The sequence below is a fragment of the Mustela lutreola genome, chromosome 4 (genome assembly GCF_030435805.1).
Source record: "Mustela lutreola isolate mMusLut2 chromosome 4, mMusLut2.pri, whole genome shotgun sequence".
Lineage (NCBI taxonomy): Eukaryota > Metazoa > Chordata > Mammalia > Carnivora > Mustelidae > Mustela > Mustela lutreola.
This window is the reverse complement of record NC_081293.1, coordinates 189,121,092-189,140,152: the sequence shown is the minus strand read 5'-3', so window position 1 is coordinate 189,140,152 and position 19,061 is coordinate 189,121,092. Positions and strand designations below refer to the sequence as shown.

General features: G+C 46.6%; 1 protein-coding gene across 1 annotated transcript in view; it reads left to right on the top strand.

Annotated features, from left to right (window-relative positions):
- DENND2A (DENN domain containing 2A) overlaps positions 1–19,061 on the top strand; it is a 104,917-nt gene that overhangs the window by 23,562 nt on the left and 62,294 nt on the right. The window contains exons 2-3 of the mRNA XM_059172031.1: positions 6,158–6,259; positions 9,541–10,704. Of these exons, the coding sequence (XP_059028014.1) occupies positions 6,186–6,259; positions 9,541–10,704 (1,238 nt within the window). The 5' untranslated portion in view covers positions 6,158–6,185. The remainder of the gene's footprint in view (positions 1–6,157; positions 6,260–9,540; positions 10,705–19,061) is intronic.

The following is a 19,061-nucleotide window of genomic DNA, read 5'->3' as shown; positions in this document are numbered from 1 at the left end:
TCTTATTTGATGGGGGAAGCTTCTGGGCTCAGAAGCAGAACTTCTAGAAATAAGAAGAGTCTGATGATTGTTAGCAAAAAAATCATTTCCTTGGCGCTGCCATGGTCTTTGCCTGGTATGGTGCACTGGGGACCTGGTTTCTTGTCGTGGTGTGTGGTGTTTTTGTGCAGGCATGGTTTAAGCATTTGGTTCAAGAGTACAGGCTGCGATTCTGCCAAAATGGCCTCCTCGGCATTGTTCTGAGGTGACACGTAGCCTTTGGCTTCTCTTGTTCCTCACCCACTTCAGTCTTCTGTCTTTTTCCAAATATGAAGAAATTGGTTTGCTTTTGGAAAATACTCCAAAATAAAAAAAAAACTAAAGCTATTTAGTTTTTTTTATTTTTTATTTTTTGAAGATTTTATTTATTCATTTGACACAGAGAGAGACAGCACAAGCAGGGGGAGAGGCAGAGGGAGAGGGAGAAGCAGGCTTCCAGCCCGGCAGGGAGACCCACATGGGGCTCCATCCCAGGGCCCCCGGCATCATGACCTGAGCCAAAGGCAGACACCTAACTATCTGAGCCACCCAGGCGCCCCTAGTGTTTTTTAAAAACTGTTTGCTTGAAGAAGATGAGAATGAAACCTCTAGAGGCTCAGGGTGAGCTTCCCTGAGCAGCTAGACACGGCCAGAGCTGCATGGTTGTGACGGGGTCGTTTTTCTTCCTTCTCAACATAGTTTCTGAAAACAAACTTTCCATATATGCTTGCTGTGAAGAATGCTCAGTTGAGAAAAATAACTATTTTTGTTCTACAGTAATTATTGTGGTTCCTTCTCAATTTTGTATTTGCTGTTTATAAAATGATAAAAATAAGTTACTAGAATCATAAAAGACAAACGACTTACAGCTTTATTTGCAACACAAGGAAAAACCATTTAAAATTGAATTGTTGGGGCGCCTGGGTGGCTCAGTCAATTAAGCATCTGCCTTTAGCTCAGGTCATGAAGGATGGAGCCCTACATCGGGCTCCTTGCTCAGCAGAGAGCCTGCTTCTCACTCTCCCTCTGCCTGCTACTCCCCCAGCTTGTGCTCTCTCTCATTCTCTCTCTCAGTCAAATGAGCAAATAAAATTTTTAAGAAAAAATTTTTTTAAACCATTTAAAAAAATAGATAATATTGAATTAATGTGGAGTCATTTGTGATGTAAATTGTATTTTTTCATTCAGTATATCAAGTATGACCATTTTATGTACAAACCAAGTGCATATAATGTATATTTACCTATATTCCAGAATTAGCATACTAACCTTAGAACAGTAAAGGGCACTGGAAATTTATAGTTGTGTGTGTTTTATTCCTTACTCCACCTCCTTCCCCTGCCCAAATTTTTTATTTTTGTTTTTACTGAAGATGCATATAATGTATTTTTAATTGAGATATAACGCACATAAAATTTACCACTTAAAAGTGTACAATTTGGGGCGCCTGGGTGGCTCAGTGGGTTAAAGCCTCTGCCTTCGGCTCAGGTCATGATCCTGGTGTCCTGGGATGAGCCCTGCATCGGGCTCTCTGCTCTGCAGGGAGCCTGCTTCCTCCCCTCTCTCTCTGCCTGCCTCTGCCTACTTGTGATCTCTCTCTCTCTCTCTGTCAAATAAATAAAATCTTAAAAAAAAAAAAAAGCATACAATTTAGGGCACCTGGGTGGTTCAGTGGGTTAACGCCTCTGCCTTCAGCTTGGGTCATGATCCCAGGGTCCCGGAATTGAGCCCCACATCGGGCTCTCTGTTCGGCGGGGAGCCTGCTTCCCCTCTCTCACTCTGCCTGCCTCTCTGCCTACTTGTGATCTCTCTGTATCAAATAAATAAATAAAATCTTTTTTTTTTTTAAGTGTTCAATCTAGTGACTTGTGGTTATTCACTATATAGTGGTAGTTGTATAGCTGTCCTTACTCTCTAATTCCAGAACATTTCTATCATCCCCCAAAGAAACCTTTACTTATTGGCAGTCAATCTCAGTTCCCCTTCCCTCTATGGACTTGCCCACCCTGGATATTTCCTATAAATAGATTCATGCAATATGTGGCTTTTTGTGTCCAGCTTTTTTACTTCCTTTATTTTCAAGGTTCATCCATATTGTGGCGTGTAACAGTCCTTCACTTCTTTTTATGGCTAAGTAGCATTCCCTTGTATGTATATATCCCACTTTGTTCATTTATCAGTTGATTGATATTTCCAGATTTCCCTTTTTATTTAAATCACTGTTTTTGTTTTAAGATTTGGGGAAACCAGTCTCTCCACCCCCCCAACTGCCATGGCTTATGCATGTCCAGATTGTTTTTCGAGCAGTGTCTAAAACAGTAATATCTGAACTTCTTTTTGTAGGTGACTCCGATAGCATCATTTCTGTAGCTCAAGTATCACCTCCCTGTTGTACCATTAAAAACCCCACCCGAGTTAACAGGAAGAATGTTATTAATGTTGGTGAGAGCTCAGTGGCCCCCTATATAATTCGTAATATGATAAATGGATAATTCATCAATGCTCCGTATAAATAAAACATGAACAATGCTCTATTATAAGTAGCAACACTCTGAGAAGCCTGGCCTCAGAACGCCAGTGGCTGTCTCACTGGGCTCCTGGCGGTGGACATTACACTGGCTTCCCCAGGCTGCTTCCCCAGATGGCAGTGGAGGAAGCAGAGCAGACAGGCAGGCCCGGGCAGGATTCTGAAGGACCTGCTACCCCCCTCCTTTCTCCGGTGGTTCCTCTCTCCGCACTGCGGCACTGCGGGCTGCACCCTGTCCCTCCTTCAAGTCCCTCAGGTATTCCTGTAAGAACTGTGCTCAGGAGATGATCTGATATGTCATTTCCTCCTTCTTACCACCAGGAAAACACTTAATATCTGTTTTAAAATCTTGACACTCTCATGGGCAAAAATAAGACACTTGTTTTTCAATTATTGACTTCACCTTTTAGTACTCCCAGTTCCCTTTAGAAAAAAAAAAAAAAAAAAACGGTGTTTTCAGAGATCAGGCTGGAACTTTAAGCCTTTGTGGGTAAATGTAAAGGAATTATAAAATAACACAGGTTTTTGATCTGGTAATGTCAGGCTGGAACAATTACGTTTTCTGTGGTCCTTTGAGACAGACCGGAAGCGTCTCTCTAAGACCTATATTCACGTACCTATCATCTAGCTTCAGAATTTTGTATGACATTTTAAATTTAATTAAAATTATTAATACTAATTAAGCCCATCTGGTGAATGAGAAGTTCTGTTTTTATGGAAAGCAGTGGAGTGGGAAAATGTGTTTTTATTAGTCATGCATTCATTATACCTCCTGGAAACCAGTCTGGATCACAAGGCCAAATTGCTCAGGAAGAAATAAAGAATGTTGGGTTGTGTAAAAATCACCCGAGGCCTTTGATTGACCGTATTTAAATGCAGCTTCAGGCCAGTGCCCAGACAGAGGGTTTTGGTAGTTGGAGCGGTGCCCTGGAGTCTACCTGCCCCTCCAAGACCCCCCAGCAGACTCGAACAGATGCCCGGTGGAGCACATTTGGGGGAATAGCTCCATCTTGCAATCCCAGATCTACAAAGTGATGGCAAAGTTACGGTGACATAAGTGCCAGAGTACTTCCAGTCAGCAAGTTAAGCTGGGCTTGTCACCTAATTAATGGCTTTGAAGCATCACAGGTGAAAAGGGAAGGGTCGTAGTTTTGTGGGGGCAACATGTTCTGTCCGTCTGTGAGTTTAGAAATGCCGGGAGGCTGATCGCCGCGTGGCGGGCCCTTCTTTACTCTCTCAGTTCCAGCCCCTGAAGCCCACTTGAACTTGCTTCTCAGAATATGGCACCAGGGGCATCTGGGTGGCTCAGCAGGTTAAGCCTCTGCCTTCAGCTCAGGTCATGGTCTCAGGATCCTGGGATCAAGCCCCACATCGGGCTCCCTGCCCAGCGGGGAGCCTGCTTTCTCCCTCTCTCTGCCTGCCTCTCTGCCTACTTGTGATCCCTCTCTCTGTCAAATAAATAAATATATATATTAAAAAAAAAAAAAAGAATATGGCACCAGCTATTTCTCTGGAGACCATGGTTTGAGTCCTCAAGGTCATTAGTACCCAATGGGAATCGAGTTCACTCCAGTACCATATTGTTTAAGTGCTTCTTGTGACCCTCAACCTCAGACTCCATACACGGTTCTCTGTGCATGAGACACAACGGCTTTTGTCCCTTTTGGGAAAGCTCTGGTTTTCTGGGAAGTATAGGCAAATTGTTCTCTTTGGGGGAAAGCCAGATGCCAGGACTGAGTGACCCAAGCGCAGGCCTGGGTGTTCTCCCCGAGGGCAGACTCCATGTCTTAACTCATCCTTGAGGCCGCCCTGCATCCTGCACAGAACCTGGCACGTGCTTGTGGTGCCCAGGAGAGGGGGGTACCTGCTAGAAAGAAGGGGGTGGCTGGAGAGAGTTGCTGCTCATGCGGATTGAGACTTCATCCTTGTGGTTGTGCGTGTGGGTACAGAGTGCAGGCATGAGGGGGGCGGTGAGGGAGCAGCCACTGTCCTTGATATCCAACGGGGCCATCTGCCCGATGCACAACACAAGGGCCGTGTCTTTCAGCCCAGCCAAATGGAGAGGCTCCAAAAGCATTTTTTTTTTTTTTTAATTGAAGTATAGTTGACCAGAAGCTTTGTGGAGCATTATGAGAGAGGCAGTGAGTTCCTTCCTGTTCTGAAAGGCCCTTCAGCGCTCTCTTCCCTAGCGGGAGGGGAGAGCTCTGGGTCTGACTTCTTTAAAGAGCTGGATTGCTTTCAGCACAGCCGTACCCCGAAAGGTAGGATGCCACATGCCTGGGTAAGGGACAGCTGAGCTCCGTGGCCAGGCCTAAGCGCTGCCCCCCTCCTCAAACTCACACCTGCTTGAACCAGCCTATTGCCTTCCTGTCTTTTCAGTTCACCAGTCTCAACCCTCTTCCTTTTGATTTGTTACCCAGAGCTCGCTACCTTTTCTTTTTCTCTTCCTGCTCCTGGCCTCCCTCTCCTTGTTCCCAGGAATTACACGCATGTCGTAAAGTCCAGCCCTTTGATTTCTTGCAGGAAGGGGATGCCCAGGCCAGGAATTTGAGCAGCTACCCTGTCACCTGGCAGGCAGACTCTCCTGGGAGAGGGGATGGGAATCTTGGAACTCGAGAGGGACTCAGGAGAAGGATTCCCTGGAGGGTCAGTGGGAAAGAGACATGAATCTCCAGTATCTCAGTACTCCTTGAACCTCTAACCAAAGAGCCACCTTGTCCCCATCAGGAGGGACCGTCCATGCGGTGTTCATGCTTTGGCGTTGCGCATCCTGTTGGTGTTCTCCATTCTCGATGGGTCTCATCTTCCTAGCCACGTCCACCTGAGCAATGTCCGTTCGTCCTCATGTTGAGAGACAGAGTTCTGACGGGCCTTGCTATTGAAATCCTACATTTTAATCAGCTACTTCACTGCATTGGAATGTCAGGCACTTGCGTGTCGTGAAACTACTACACCGCGGAGGCCGCTGCTTTGGCATCCACGTGGTCCTTATTTGTTAGGTGTGAGGTGCCCCGTGGGATTCCTGGGTTTGCCAGAGCCACCTGCTCTTCCTAGACCAGACAGATGACCCAGTGGCTCCATGTTTCCTTCCCTGGGTTTGTAGCGGCTGGGAGAGGGTCTTCGCACAGGGCTCCAAGGCCGAGGACGGAGGACGTCCATGCGTGCCCAAAGGCCAGCACAGGAGTACCTCTGTGGGGGGGTTTTGGCTGAGGCAGGCAGTTTATTGTGTCAAGTAGAGTAATGACTCATGTCTTCTTTGGGGACTGTTAGTGCATCACAGGTTTAAGAGAGCCTGAAAAAGTGCCGGGTTGTGCTGGTATTTTATCTTTTGCTTTCACACACCCGTGAACACACGTGGCACGTGCATGCGCACACACAGGATTGGCATGCATTCGGACTGAGAAGAGCTTGGTTGGTATGGGGTCTGCATCCAGGGGGATCTCAGGATTCTGTGCCCTTGCCCTCTCTCCTGGGTCAGGGATTCTGAAGGGTGTGTTGCAGTCACACACACATACCCCACCCTGGGTGGACTCTGTCAGGGATAAATAGTCTGGGGTGTGGGCCCTAGATTTGCTGTCGTGACTCACTGAGTGTGCATCCCTATTCCCCCAGGCGACTCGGAGCTCCTCTTGGTGCTGACATGATGACAGTGTGCAGCCGGGCCAAGGGCAGCCGCAGCCAGACCGAAAACCTGAGCTACACATTGGCTGACAAGTAAGAGCTTTTCTCCCCTGGGAGTGTCGAAGTTGGCCCAGAGTCTCTACTTCCTTCCTCTCTCTACTGCCTTTCCCTCTTCTCTAACCCCACTTCGTTGGACTAAGGACAGGTTCTTTTCCGAGTCATTGCCATGTGCCTCCTGGAAATCATCCCCCCATGCTGGAGAACCTGTGACCACAGTGGGCAGTGGAAGGTCTGACTAGCGCCCAGCTGTTGAGAGGACGGGCCCATGGCAGCTTCACGCCCTCTCCCCATTCTAGCCCGGGATTTATTCTCCTAACTACTAGGATGCATAGGCCTTTTCACTATCCTTGAACCTTACATCTGTATAGGTGCGTCTGTCCACCAAGCCAGCTTTGCCCACCCTCTTTCAGCAGTGCTGTTTTCTCTCCACATGGAGCCCTTTCCTCTGACTCTGTGTCTCACACTCTGCGGAGGCCTTGGTCATCACAGCTCTGCACCGCAGTCCCCAGTCCCTTCTGGGGCCGTAGTGTCCTGGAAACAGGACCTCAGAAAATCCTTGGGTGCAACAACCACATGGAGAGGGCCCTTGGCCTCTGGCTTCACCATCCTTGCCTCTCGCTTGAGCTTCATAATTCCATGTGGTCTTCTTCAAGCCGTCCTTCTTCCCTTTCAGTTCTCGCATTGGGCCTCCATGACTGTGAGGTCACCCCAGACATCTGGGATCTTAGACAACTGCAACAACACTCCTTGCCATTTAGTCCTTACTGTCAGAAACTAGAGTGTGTGCTGTACTCTGGGGACGTTAACGTATATTGACTCATCCACTCATTTGCCTTCTAAGTATTTATTGACTGTCTACTGCATACTAGATAAATTTAAAGATAAATTTGACCTCTGCACCAGTCAAGTTCCAGTCTAGAGAAGAGAGAGAGAGAGTTCTTATTTATTTATTTTGGTGGGGCGGGGTGGGGGGAGAAAGAGAGGGAGGGAGAGAGAATTCTAAGCAGGCTCCATGCTCAGTGTGGAGCCTGACACAGGGCTTGATCTCATGACCTGAGGTCATGACCTGAGCTAAAATCAAGAGTCAGACACTCAACCAACTGAGGTGCCCCGTGAGTTCTTACTTTATTTTATTTTTATGTTTTAAAGATTTTATTTTTTAAAGATTTTATTTATTTATTTGACAGACAGAGATCACAAGTAGACAGAGAGGCAGGCAGAGAGAGTCGGGGGAAGCAGGCTCCCCGCTGAGCAGAGAGCCCGATGCAGGGCTTGATCCCAGGATCCTGGGATCATGACCTGAGCTGAAAGCAGAGGCTTTAACCCACTGAGCCACCCAGGTGCCCAGAGAGTTTTTATTTTAGAATGAAAAAAAAAAAAGAGCCAAGATTCAAACCGAGGTCCCCACTGACTTGAAAGCCATGTTTATCCATCGTCAGTATTTTTTAACAGTCCATGTGGCACCTGGGCGGCCCAGTTGGTTAAGTGCCCGACCTTTGATTTCGGCTCAGGTCATGATCTCTTGGGTCGTGGGATTGAGCCCCGCGTGGAGCTCAGCACTCAGTGGGGCGTCTGCTGGAGAGTCTCCCTCTTCCTTTGCCCGCCCCCCACTCGTGCCTCTCTCTCTCTCTCTCTCTCTCTCTCTAAAATAAATAAATCTTTTAAAAAGAACCAGTACATACGATTTTTATGATTATTGTTTATATCCTCCATTGTCATTAAGCATGAACTAATGTGACTTGTGTATTTATGTGTCTGCCTGTCATCCTGCTTCTTGTGCTGTGAGAGCCAGGGCTTTAACTTCTGCCTTTTGAACTTTCAGTAAAATATCAACAAACTGATTGTGTTTCTGCTTCTCACTAAAATCTGAATTCATGCTAATGTCCTCAGTGGTGCCAGGACAATTGAAAAATGTGTTTCTCTTTTGTAAGCACTCTGCTGTGCATGCTAATTATTTATTTAAATAAGGAATTCTGCTTTGATAGCCGTATTTAAAATATGAAAATGTGTTTGCATATTCACAAGTTTCTAATTTATGCTGTGCAACCACAAATAGCAACACAATTTACGTGTTAATGTCCCCATGGAGGGAGAAGTCTTCATGTAAACAATTATTAGTCTTTGGAACAGAAAGCTGAATAGTAACAGGATGCATGAAATTGCTAATTATTCGTCCCTCACTGTGACCCTTAACTAGAGTTTCAGAATTCCTATGTAGTCAGATTTATATATTCCAAAAATGTGCACCATGAAGTTGGTCTGTGCATCCTTGTTAATCTTGGCATGTCCAAGGTCAGTCTGCTTAGTTACGACCTTTGCTGTTGGAAGATTATTTTGCATTCAAAAACACAGATACTCCCGTTCTCATTAGACTAGCTTAAAAATGTTTTTCTGGTTTCCTTTCAAAAGAGCTTTGAACAGCTTCGTGGTACTGACTAATCTCCTAAAATCACATTTGGAGGCTTATACCCGACGTGTTTGTTCTAGGCCAAAACTTCCAGCGATGATGGAAATATTCTTTTGCTCTGTCCAATGTGAATGTCATGTGGCTAATGAGTACCACGTTCTACTACTCTGCTGTTGTTCCAGGTGCTGAGAATGCAACAGTAGCCCAAACAGGCCAAAATTCAAAGTAATCCAACAAAACCAAGCAATCCTTGTTCACATGAAGAAACCAGTCTAGTAGGCTCACTGTCTAGAGAAGGTCCAATTCAGATGCAGCCAATAATTGTGGCTTTTCCTACTCAAGTCAGGACAGCTTAGGAAGCCCAGAATGAGAAGACATTTTATGACTTATGGCATTGTTCTAATTTTTAAATAGTTGTCACAAAGGCCCATCCATTGATTCCAGAAACAGGAAATCTGGACTATGAAGCTTTTACCTCAGAAGATGTTCCCTGTTTTCATCAGGAAAACAAGCTGACAATAGATAATGTTATATACTTACGACATGCTAAATGCTTAATATGGCCTGCCTCTTTCAGTGTTTTCAGCCATTCTGGTAGATACGTATTACCATTATTCCCATTTCACAGGTGAGGACACTTAGGCTTAGAGAAGTAAAACAGCTTGTCCAAGGTCACGCAGCTGGTCAGTGGTTAAATTAGGCTTTACACTCAAGTCTACTGCATTCCAAAAATCCAGGAGATCCTTTCATTCCACACTACTGCCTTCCTAAGAAGGAAAGAGTGATTTCTTAAAGTGGTGGTTTCAATGTTTACTATTTAACAACTAGCATATAGCATTTATATCTAAGTTCTAGCTAGTCTCTATGACTAAGAATCCATTACCCAATGTTTGTCTTTCTTGTTCAGGGTCAAGGTGGAAGGTTCAAAGGCTGGGGAAGACCCTCGAAGGCTGCCAATTAGGTCCCCCATTCCTTTGCCAGAGACTGATCAGGATTCACCCCCTAGAAGAAGCTCATTGGAAAGTCTCAGTAACCTGATGCTAGAGTCAAGAGTGAACTGTCTTCAGCAGAACATGTTCAGCTCAAATATGATCATCAGCGACCCAGCTTCAGGTCTCAGTGCTAAAGAAGCCAGCAAGGCAGGCAAGAGGCAGCTCAGCGGTGTTCAGAACCCCTGCCGTCCTGCCCAGGGAGGGGCCCTGCACAAGCCCCTCAGCATAAAGGACAAGATATCCAAATGGGAAGGGAAAAAGGGGTTGCCCACCCCTGCACCCTGCAGGAGAGCAGATGGGCAAGAGGACTACCTGATGTCTTGTGTGATGGGGAGGAGGAGCAGTGATGGTATGAGAGCGTGGGTCACGGAGGTGCAGGATGGAACCAGGCCCGAGACAGAGAGCAAGGAGAATGAGAGGAATAAAGGGGTCATGAAAGTCGGGGGACAAGATGCAGAGCCAAGGCAAGACCTCAGGCAGCCAGCCAGGCAGCTGGCTCCCAGCTTGGGCAGAGGCCGAGAGCCCAGGCTGGGCCAACAGCGCTTTCCGAATGACAGCCTCTCCGTGTTGAGGCAGGTCAAGAAACTGGAGCAGGCTCTGAAGGATGGGTCGGCGGGGCTGGATCCCCAGTTACCTGGGACTTGTTACTCCCCACACTGCCTGCCGGACAAGGCTGAGGAGGGGCCCACCCTTCCTGAGAACCGTGGGGCCGGGCGTGGCTTGGAATTCAGGTCCCACCACTGGGACCTGGAGGCCAGGGACCCCACCCCTGAGGCTGCAGAGGAAAGGAAAGGCTTGTGCAGGAGGCCCTGCGACCAGAGCCTGGAGGGTGTGGACAGGGGCTCAGAGGGCTCCCCTGCAAAACCCTTCATCAACCCCCTGCCCAAGCCCCGGAGAACGTTTAAACACGATGGAGAAGGGGACAAGGACCGGAACCCAGGCATCAGCTCCCGGAAGGATAAAAGGCACCTGCCTCCTCTGCCTTCTCTACCTCCCCCGCCCCTGCCCTCCTCGCCCCCGCCCTCCTCTGTGAACAGAAGACTGTGGACCGGGAGGCCGAAACCCAGTGCTGACCACAGGTAGGTGGTGGCCGACTGTCTGCTCAGTGGCTTATGCTGCATCACCGCCGCTCTCAGGTGGTGGCTTACTGGTTTTATTAAATGGGTGGGTCTTGCCAGACTGGTCATAGCTTGAGACAGACAGTGTATTGATGAAACCTGTAGGCGTGAGAAGTGATGCCAGTGTTTTGTGTTCTCCATTCTCAAAATGAGTATTAGCTTGGGAAAATACCCTTTGGATGTGACAAGTCCTTCTATTTCTGGCGCTAACCGAGAGTTCATCGAAAACTCGTGGTAACTCGGGCGGTGGGCTAATTGGGGCTAACTCTCATCTGCCACTCCCATCCCCCACTCGTGCACTGTGTTTCCAGTCTCCGCTGGCTCCTGTCTTCATGCTTTTTCTTGGTGCGAGCTCTAGAAACACAGCCCAGGTTGGCCTCGACCCTGTTGCTGTCTCTCTGTGTGACCTCGAACACCTTGTCTGACCTCCCGAAGCCTCTGTTTCCTCATTTATACATAAAGATGCACACCCTAAATCTTTTATAATGTCAGAATAGTACATGAGATAATAAAGTATGTGTGTGCTTGAAGATCAGATCGGTGCATTGGAAACTGTTTCTTTTCTGCTTTGAGAACTACTTTCTAGCCTATTTCTGGGATGTGCTAATTGGTTTGATACCCACTAAACTGGAAACCAGCCACAGAGGAAAACTCAGAGCCGTTGTCTTTGCTCTGGTCACCCATTCTGCACTTTCTGTTTTCCCCTTAACTCCTGCAGTTACTTTTGCCACTTATCCTGAAACTGCTCTTGACCCAAGGCCACCTGTGACCCCATCTCACCAAATTCAGTTGCCTGTTCTCTGTCCTTTTCTTACAGGACATGTCTTGGCATTAGAGGAACAACTTAACTCCATTCACTGGGCTTCTAGATCACCTGCTTTCCTGGGGGTCCTGCTTCACATGCTACTCCTTCTCAGTTCCATTCACCTCTCCCTGAGTGTCAGAATCAGACCCCCAACACACCATCCTGAGTGAGAGCAGGCACTTCTCTCCTCTGTCTGCCTCATTCCCTAAATGAGCTCATTCAGTCCCATGGCGTTAAATGTCAGTTACATGCTTATAAACCCCACATGTATCCCCACAGCCCTGACTCCCTCTTCCAGCGAAGGTTTGCAGAGTCATCTCCAGCATGGCTGTCCCATTTGGTTGTATTCATAGTTTGGACTGAACGTGTCCAAACCTAAATTCCCAGTCCAGGCTACTCTAAGCGTCTCCTCCCCAAATAACAGCCATCTTATTAAATGGTATCACCCTTCGTTACACTTCGGCCAAATCCTAGGAGTCATTTGTGATTCCTCTCCTTTTCACAGAGCCCTGATCTAATTTATCAGCAAGCTGTTGGAGACATGCCCTTGAATGTGACTACATCTGCTTCACTGCTACCACCTTAGTTCTCTCGTGTCCACTTCCCACCCCAGTGTATTCCTCTGTAGCAGCTAGAACAGTCTTCTAGAATTATATTCAGTCATGTCACTGGCCTACTTTACATGCTCTGTCAGGTAGGATTGTTTTGGCTGCAAAAAACAGAATTTCTTAAGTTCTCTTCCAAGGGAAAAAGTTTGCATATTCCAGATAGGTACGTAGGTAGGTAGGTAGATAGATAAATAGATGAAATAGAAAGAAAGAAAGAAAGAAAGAAAGAAAGAAAAAGAAATTATGTCCTTTAAAAAAAAAATCATGCCATATATATATATATATACTGTTTTTTACTTAGGATGTCATAGAGATCTTTCAACATTACCACTTTTTTTTTCACCTTCCTTTTTTATTTTATTTTATTATTTTTTAAAGTATTTATTTATTTATTTGACACAGAGAGAGGACACAAGCAGAGGGAGAAGCAGACAGGGGAAGAGGGATTAGCAGGCTCCTTACTGAGCAAGGGAACCCAATGAGGGGCTCAATCCCAGGACCCCGGGATCATGATCTGAGCTGAAGGCAGCCACTTAACTGACTGAGCCATCCAGGCGCCCCTTATTAATTAAAAAAAATTTTTTTTTTTGCTTTTTAGAAAGAGGGAGAGAGGTCACTGGAGTGGGTAGGAGGGAGGGGGAGGGGCAGAGGGAGAGGGAGAATCCGGAGTAGGCTCCACACTCAGCAGGATCTCACAACCCTGAGATAAGCTGAAACCAAGAGTGGGACGCCCAATTGACTATGCCACCCAGACAACCCTATGCTTCTTTTACTTAGGGTTTTATTTATTTATATTTTTTAAGATTTTATTTATTTGTTTGACAGACAGAGATCACAAGCAGGCAGAGAGGCAGGCAGAAAGAGGTGGGGAGGCAGGCTTCCTGCAAGCAGGGAGCCCGATGAGGAGCTCGATCGCAGGACCCTGGGATCATGAACCTGAGCTGAAGGCAGAGGCTTTAACCCACTGAGCCACCCAGGTGCCCCTTACTTAGGATTTTAGAAATTAGGATTGAATGTTAGATTTTTGTCAGGTTACTTTTCAATAGCTTTATATGATCATACATTCCTGTCCTTTGGCCTGTGGATAATGACTTTATATCCTAATATTAACCCATTCTTACATTTTGGGAATGCACTCTCATTTGGTCCTGGTTTGTTACTCTCTTAATATACTGTGGAATTCTGTTTCTAATACTTTATTTAAGATTTTGGTGTTAGTATTCCATAAATGTGACTGGTCTTTACTTGGCTTTCATTGTACTGTCTTTACCAGGCTAGGGTATCAGTGGTACATAGGATCTATTGAAGAACTTAGAGGCTTCCTTGTTTATGTTCTGAGAAAGCTGTGTCCGCCTCCAGTTCTTAATCCTTTCCCAAACCAGTGCCAAAACCCACGTGCCTAAGTACTGGGGTGACCTTTCTGCTCATAACCCTGGTGTGTCATGACAGCGGCTGTTCTGTGCCCTTTCTGGGCTGTTCCTCCAGGAAGGCCCCCTTTTTCAGGGGCAGGTTGCTTCTGGGAAATCAGACTCTTACCTCTGTGTCATCTCTGGGCAGATAGATCAGCCTGGTGAACAGTTATTCCCATTATCTTTTCTCTTGTAGCTACCATCTGCTCTTTGCCGTCTTCCAGCATTCTCTTTAAAACCAGCTAAAGTTACTTAGTTTCAGTCCAAAAATGAAATTTTTCTTGGCCGGTTTGAATATGGTTGCATCAGCTGTGTTTTTAAGAATTTTGGCTTTGGATTTTTCCTTTTGTTTAAAATAGTACAGTGGGGGTGATTAGGGCACGATGTTCATTTTCTACGTAGAAAAATAAAGTGTACTTTTTATTGTGGTCCTATCTCTTAACAAAAAGAAGAGGCTCAACTCAAATTTGGCAGACTTACTGCCCTCTCTGAAGCAGGAGAGCCAAGCCAGAGCTGAAGAAAGGAATGATTAAGGATTTTGAGGTTGGGAGGGTTTAGAATTACATGGCTAGGCTGCGCACTTCAGAGAATGCATTGGGCTCATTTTCATAGGCCAATGAGTCCGCTTCTGCGGGAGCCAAACCAGTGGACTCAGATGCTCAGTTTCAGAAAATGTCTTCTTTCTTTTCCTTCTCTTCCCTTTTTTTCTCTGTTCTGTGTTCTCTCCCCTCCTCCTTTTGTCCCTTTCCTCTTTCTTCATTCCTCTAAAGCCCCAGGAAATTAAAAGCAAGGACTTGTGCCTTCCATCCTAAAATGGGAAATGAGAAACCCTTAAATGTCAGGAAATTCCCAAGATAAGGTCCCTACAGCAGCACTCACTTGCTTGTGTATGTCCTGTGGCATGCATTGAGTAACTGGCAGGAATGCCTTAAAGCCAACATTTAACAAGTTACTGTTTTGTAAGTATGAGCAGCATCCTGAATTCACATGTATCTGTATGCCCCAGATGTTTGAACTGGAATGTAGACTTTTAATTACAGAGTTTTTAGATATTTATGAAACCAAATAATGATGTTGACCAAAATTTCAGCTTTTCAACTAATTATTTTGACATTGTACAGCTTCAGCCTTTTCTCGGAGCTTTAGCATGTGACTTGCAGAATTTTTGGAGGACGTGAAACGTTGGTCATTATATGACTGCCAAGTCACATGCCTGATGTTATTGATTTAATAATTTGCGTCTTCTGTAGGACTGATTGGGACCCCCAGAGTCGTCTGGCTGGACAGCAACCCTCAGCTATTACCCAGTTAGTGGCTAAGTTAACTTACCAGCCACACTACGGTCTGTCCCTGATATTACAAATCTGTCCCGGTCAACATGACATCCATGAGGCAATTCTAACTGCCATGTCTAAAATCCGAGTGTTAGGGTGCCTGGGTGGCTCAGTTGCTTAAGTACCTTTGCTCAGGTCATGATCCCAGGGTCCTGGGATTGAACTCCACATCAGGTTCCCTGCTGAGCTGGGAGTCTGCTTCTCCCTCTCCCTCTGCTGCACCCCCTGCTTGAGCTCACTTGCGTACTCTCTCTCTCTGTCAAATAAATAAATAAAATAAAGTAAACCAACACTGAGCATAATAGGGCATCTGGATGGCTCAGTCTGTGAAGTGTCCCACTCTTGGTTTCAGCTCAAGTCATGATCTCAGGGTTGGGCTCTGTGCTCAGCAGGGAGTCTGCTTGAGCTTCTCTCTTCCTCTCCCTCTGCCCCTCCCACGTGCACGTGCACATGCACGCTCATGAATGCAGTGCTTTCTCTCTCTCCTAAATAAGTAAATAAATCTTAAAAAGAAAAGAAAACCCGAGTATTTAAAATCTTCAAAAGGGCAAATTTTTTATTAAGACCTAGAGCAGAAGTTACCTGAAAGCACTGGAGAAGCTTGATTTTGTAAATTCATTTTTTTTTTAATTTTTAAAGATTTTATTTATGTATTTGACAGAGAGAGAGAGAGAGAGAGATCACAAGTAGGCAGAGAGGCAGGCAGAACGAGAGGAGGAAGCAGGCTCCCTGCTGAGCAGAGAGTCTGTTGTGGGGCTCAGTCCCAGGACCCTGAGATCATGACCCGAGCCCAAGGCAGAGGCTTAACCACTGAGCCACCCAGGTGCCCTAAATTCATTTATTTTAATGGTGGTTGCATTAGAAAACAAAAACACGAGAATAGAGAGGATGGTTGTTATTCTACATTAGAGCAGTGACTGTCATGTCTTATTTTGCACTGGAAGTTGAAATGGTTGGATGTTAGGCATAATGGGGAACAGAGATGGTTTTTCTTCTGATGTTTCTGTTTTGGATTCAGGATAGAGATAAGCAGAAACCCAACGTGAGTAGCAGTTGCAGTTGTTGGAGGGGGTCACCAGTAAGAGCGTGGGCTGAGCTACCATAAGCCTTCTCCCACTTAGCCCCTCACTCTGATCACCTGGTGGCATGAATGCTCCTCCCAAGGGCATGGTGGGACAGGGGAAAGAGCTGCGTGTGGTTGCTGGGGACGGAGGTAAGAAGAAAGTCTGTGGCAGCGCAGGTGGCTGAGGCAATCAAAGCATGGTTTTTACAGTTCCCAGCCCAGACGAATGGTGTTTTAAGTGGTGCCTAGGTCCCAGGCTCTCCAAGCTCATTTAAGTCATAGCTGAGAATAATCCTGGGGGAGATGTGTTCCAAACAATTGACGAAAAATTAGCTCCAAGAGTACAGCTGCCTTATTTTCCTTACCCCAATGGAGGGATAAACTATAAGCAGTAAATTTGGCCATTAAAACCAGCTTTTAAAATATTCACTTATTTATTCAACCAACAAATATTTATCATGCACCTCTGTGATACTAGCATATAGCAGTAAACAGAACAGATGGAGACCCTGGCCTCCCGGACCTCACAGACTAGTGGTCTTGAGACGTACACAGCTCTGCAGTTATGAACTGTACAGCACTCAGGAAGCTTGTGGCACTGTGGGAATGTTCAGTAGCGGTATCTCACCTGTCCTGGAAACTGGGCCGCACTGGGGAGGAAGCAGCCCTCCCAGCAGAGGCCTGAGGTTGCCAGGCAAGAAGGAAGGTGGGAGGTGAGTGTTCAGGTGAGAAACAGATGAAGGTCCCAGAGCAAAACAGATTTAGTGTGCCCGAGGCCCTGAAAGCAGGAGTGTGGCCAGAGGGTCAGGAAGGGTGTGAGCTGAGGCCCCCAGGTCTTCTGCAGCCAGCTCTGGAAGAGTCCAATAGATCAGGCAAGGATTTGGGCCTACCACCTAAGACAAAAGGGAAACATGTCAAAGTGGTTTTTCTTTTTTTAAAGATTTTATTTACTTATTTGACAGAGGGAGAGATCACAAAGTAGGCAGAGCAGCAGGCAGAGAGAGGTGGGAAGCAGGCTGAGCAGACAGAGCCTGATGTGGGGCTCCATCTCAGGACCCTGAAATCATGACCTGAGCCAAAGGCAGAGGCTTTAACCCACTGAGCCACCCAGGTGCCCCACATGTCAAAGTTTTTTTTTTTTTTTTTTTAAGATTTTATTTATTTATTTGACAGAGAGAGATCACAAGTAGGCAGAGAGGCAGGCAGAGAGAGAAGGAAGCAGGCTCCCCACTGAGCAGAGAGCCCGATGCGGGGTCCCAGGATCCCGAGATCATGACCTGAGCTGAAGGCAGTGGCCTAACCCACTGAGCCACCCAGGAGAGTCCCAGCCTGATTTGCATTTGTGAAAAGCCGACTGGGAGGGGCACCGATGGGCCTAGTGGGTAGCAGTGGGTGGAAGGCAGAGCCAGGAGACATTGGGGTTGGCCTGTGGTTTCACTGCAGTGGGGACTGAGGGAAGTAGGGGATACTGGGAATACTGCTGGTAACTCCAGCAAATTGGTTAAAATCACTCCAACTAATTGGATAGAAATGGGTGCTAATGGAGAAGGGGCTTTGGACAGGACTCCCAGGTTTAAGGCATAAACATCTGGACAGATGGTGATAGCCTTTGCTGAGGAGCATTGGAGGAGGAGCTGGTCCTCATCCAGGAGGGAGAATGGGAGGCTGAGTTCAATTTTGGATTTACTCATTTTGAGATTCCCATGGGTCATTCAATGGGGGAGGAGCTTGTAAGACAGTAGTTCATTTACAAAAATATGGAAAGGTCATGAATAACCTTCAAAATACTACTTGAAATCACAGTATTTGGCATTGGTTGTCAAAATTGGGATAATACCTAAGTTATAACCCTTGTCAGCAAGCTTCAGTGAGCCCATTGGAGCATTCCAGCATCTCTAAAACTAAGAAGTACCACAATCACATGATAATTTGAGGGCCCGAGAAGCAAACTGAGGCTGAGAGGCAGTTACACCCCTTCACCAGGCTGTGGGCTTCCCGAAGGCAGGGACTTCTTGCCTTTGCATCACCAGCTGTGGGCTCAACTCAGTCCCCAGAAGGTGCTTATTAAACATATGGACTGGATGTGGAACAAATATGGAAATATTTAAAACAAGAGAGAAGCCAGTTTGGATGTGGTTACTGTTGGCCTACTGAAATTCCCTTTTGTGCAAGGTTAATATGTAAATAAAGGTATTAAAACCTTTCTGTGACTACACATTTCCTCCCATATTGACTTACATCCAGATTCCACCTAGTGCCTGCACTAAGAGCACCGTTCATCGCCAGACTTCCAGGTTCTGACCCTGACTCTACCACCTTCTCCCCGTGTGACCTTGAGCAATTTATCTAACCTCTTTCCATCTCTTTATTTTCATGTAGAAAGTATGGATAATAGTCGTGATTTCTCACAAGGTTGTTGCAAAGTTCAAACGTGCTAATCTGAGGAAAGCCCTTAGTCACTACTCAGTAAATGTTGAGTAAATGATTCTGTGATCTCTTTGAACAGTTTGCATGTTCCTTACCAAATCTAGGCAGTGTGCGTGCTGGGGACATGATCTGGTTGACTCAGCAGGTAAAACCCAGGAGCTGTGCCCCACTCCAGCCCAGTAACTTTGCTCTGCTCTGGCTCACAGACCACCACACCCTCATCCCCAAGCCGCTGCCTGGCTAGTATCAGCCTCAGCTAGGCATCCCGGACTAGGGAGTGTTCGGGAGTTGGGGGCGGGGTACACTGCACGACACAATCCCATCCTAGAGAAAACAACTCAGATCTGCTTCCCACTTGCCTAGACCCCATCTCCTGGAGCTCTGAAGCTCAGTCCTTCCTCTCCTGGCTGGATACCTCAAGGGGCGGAAGAAGGGGCGCATGGAGAGAGAGCCCTTCCCTCACAGCCTGAGCTCCTGTGAGTGAGTCAGGCCCCCCAGGGTATAAGTGACAGTTTTCAGCCTCATGACCTGACTTAAAAACCATATGCACTTGGGGCGCCTGGGTGGCTCAGTGGATTAAAGCCTCTGCCTTCGGCTTGGGTCATGATCCTAGGGTCCTGGGATAGAGCCCCACATCGGGGCTCTCTGCTCAGCAGGGAGCCTGCTTTCCTT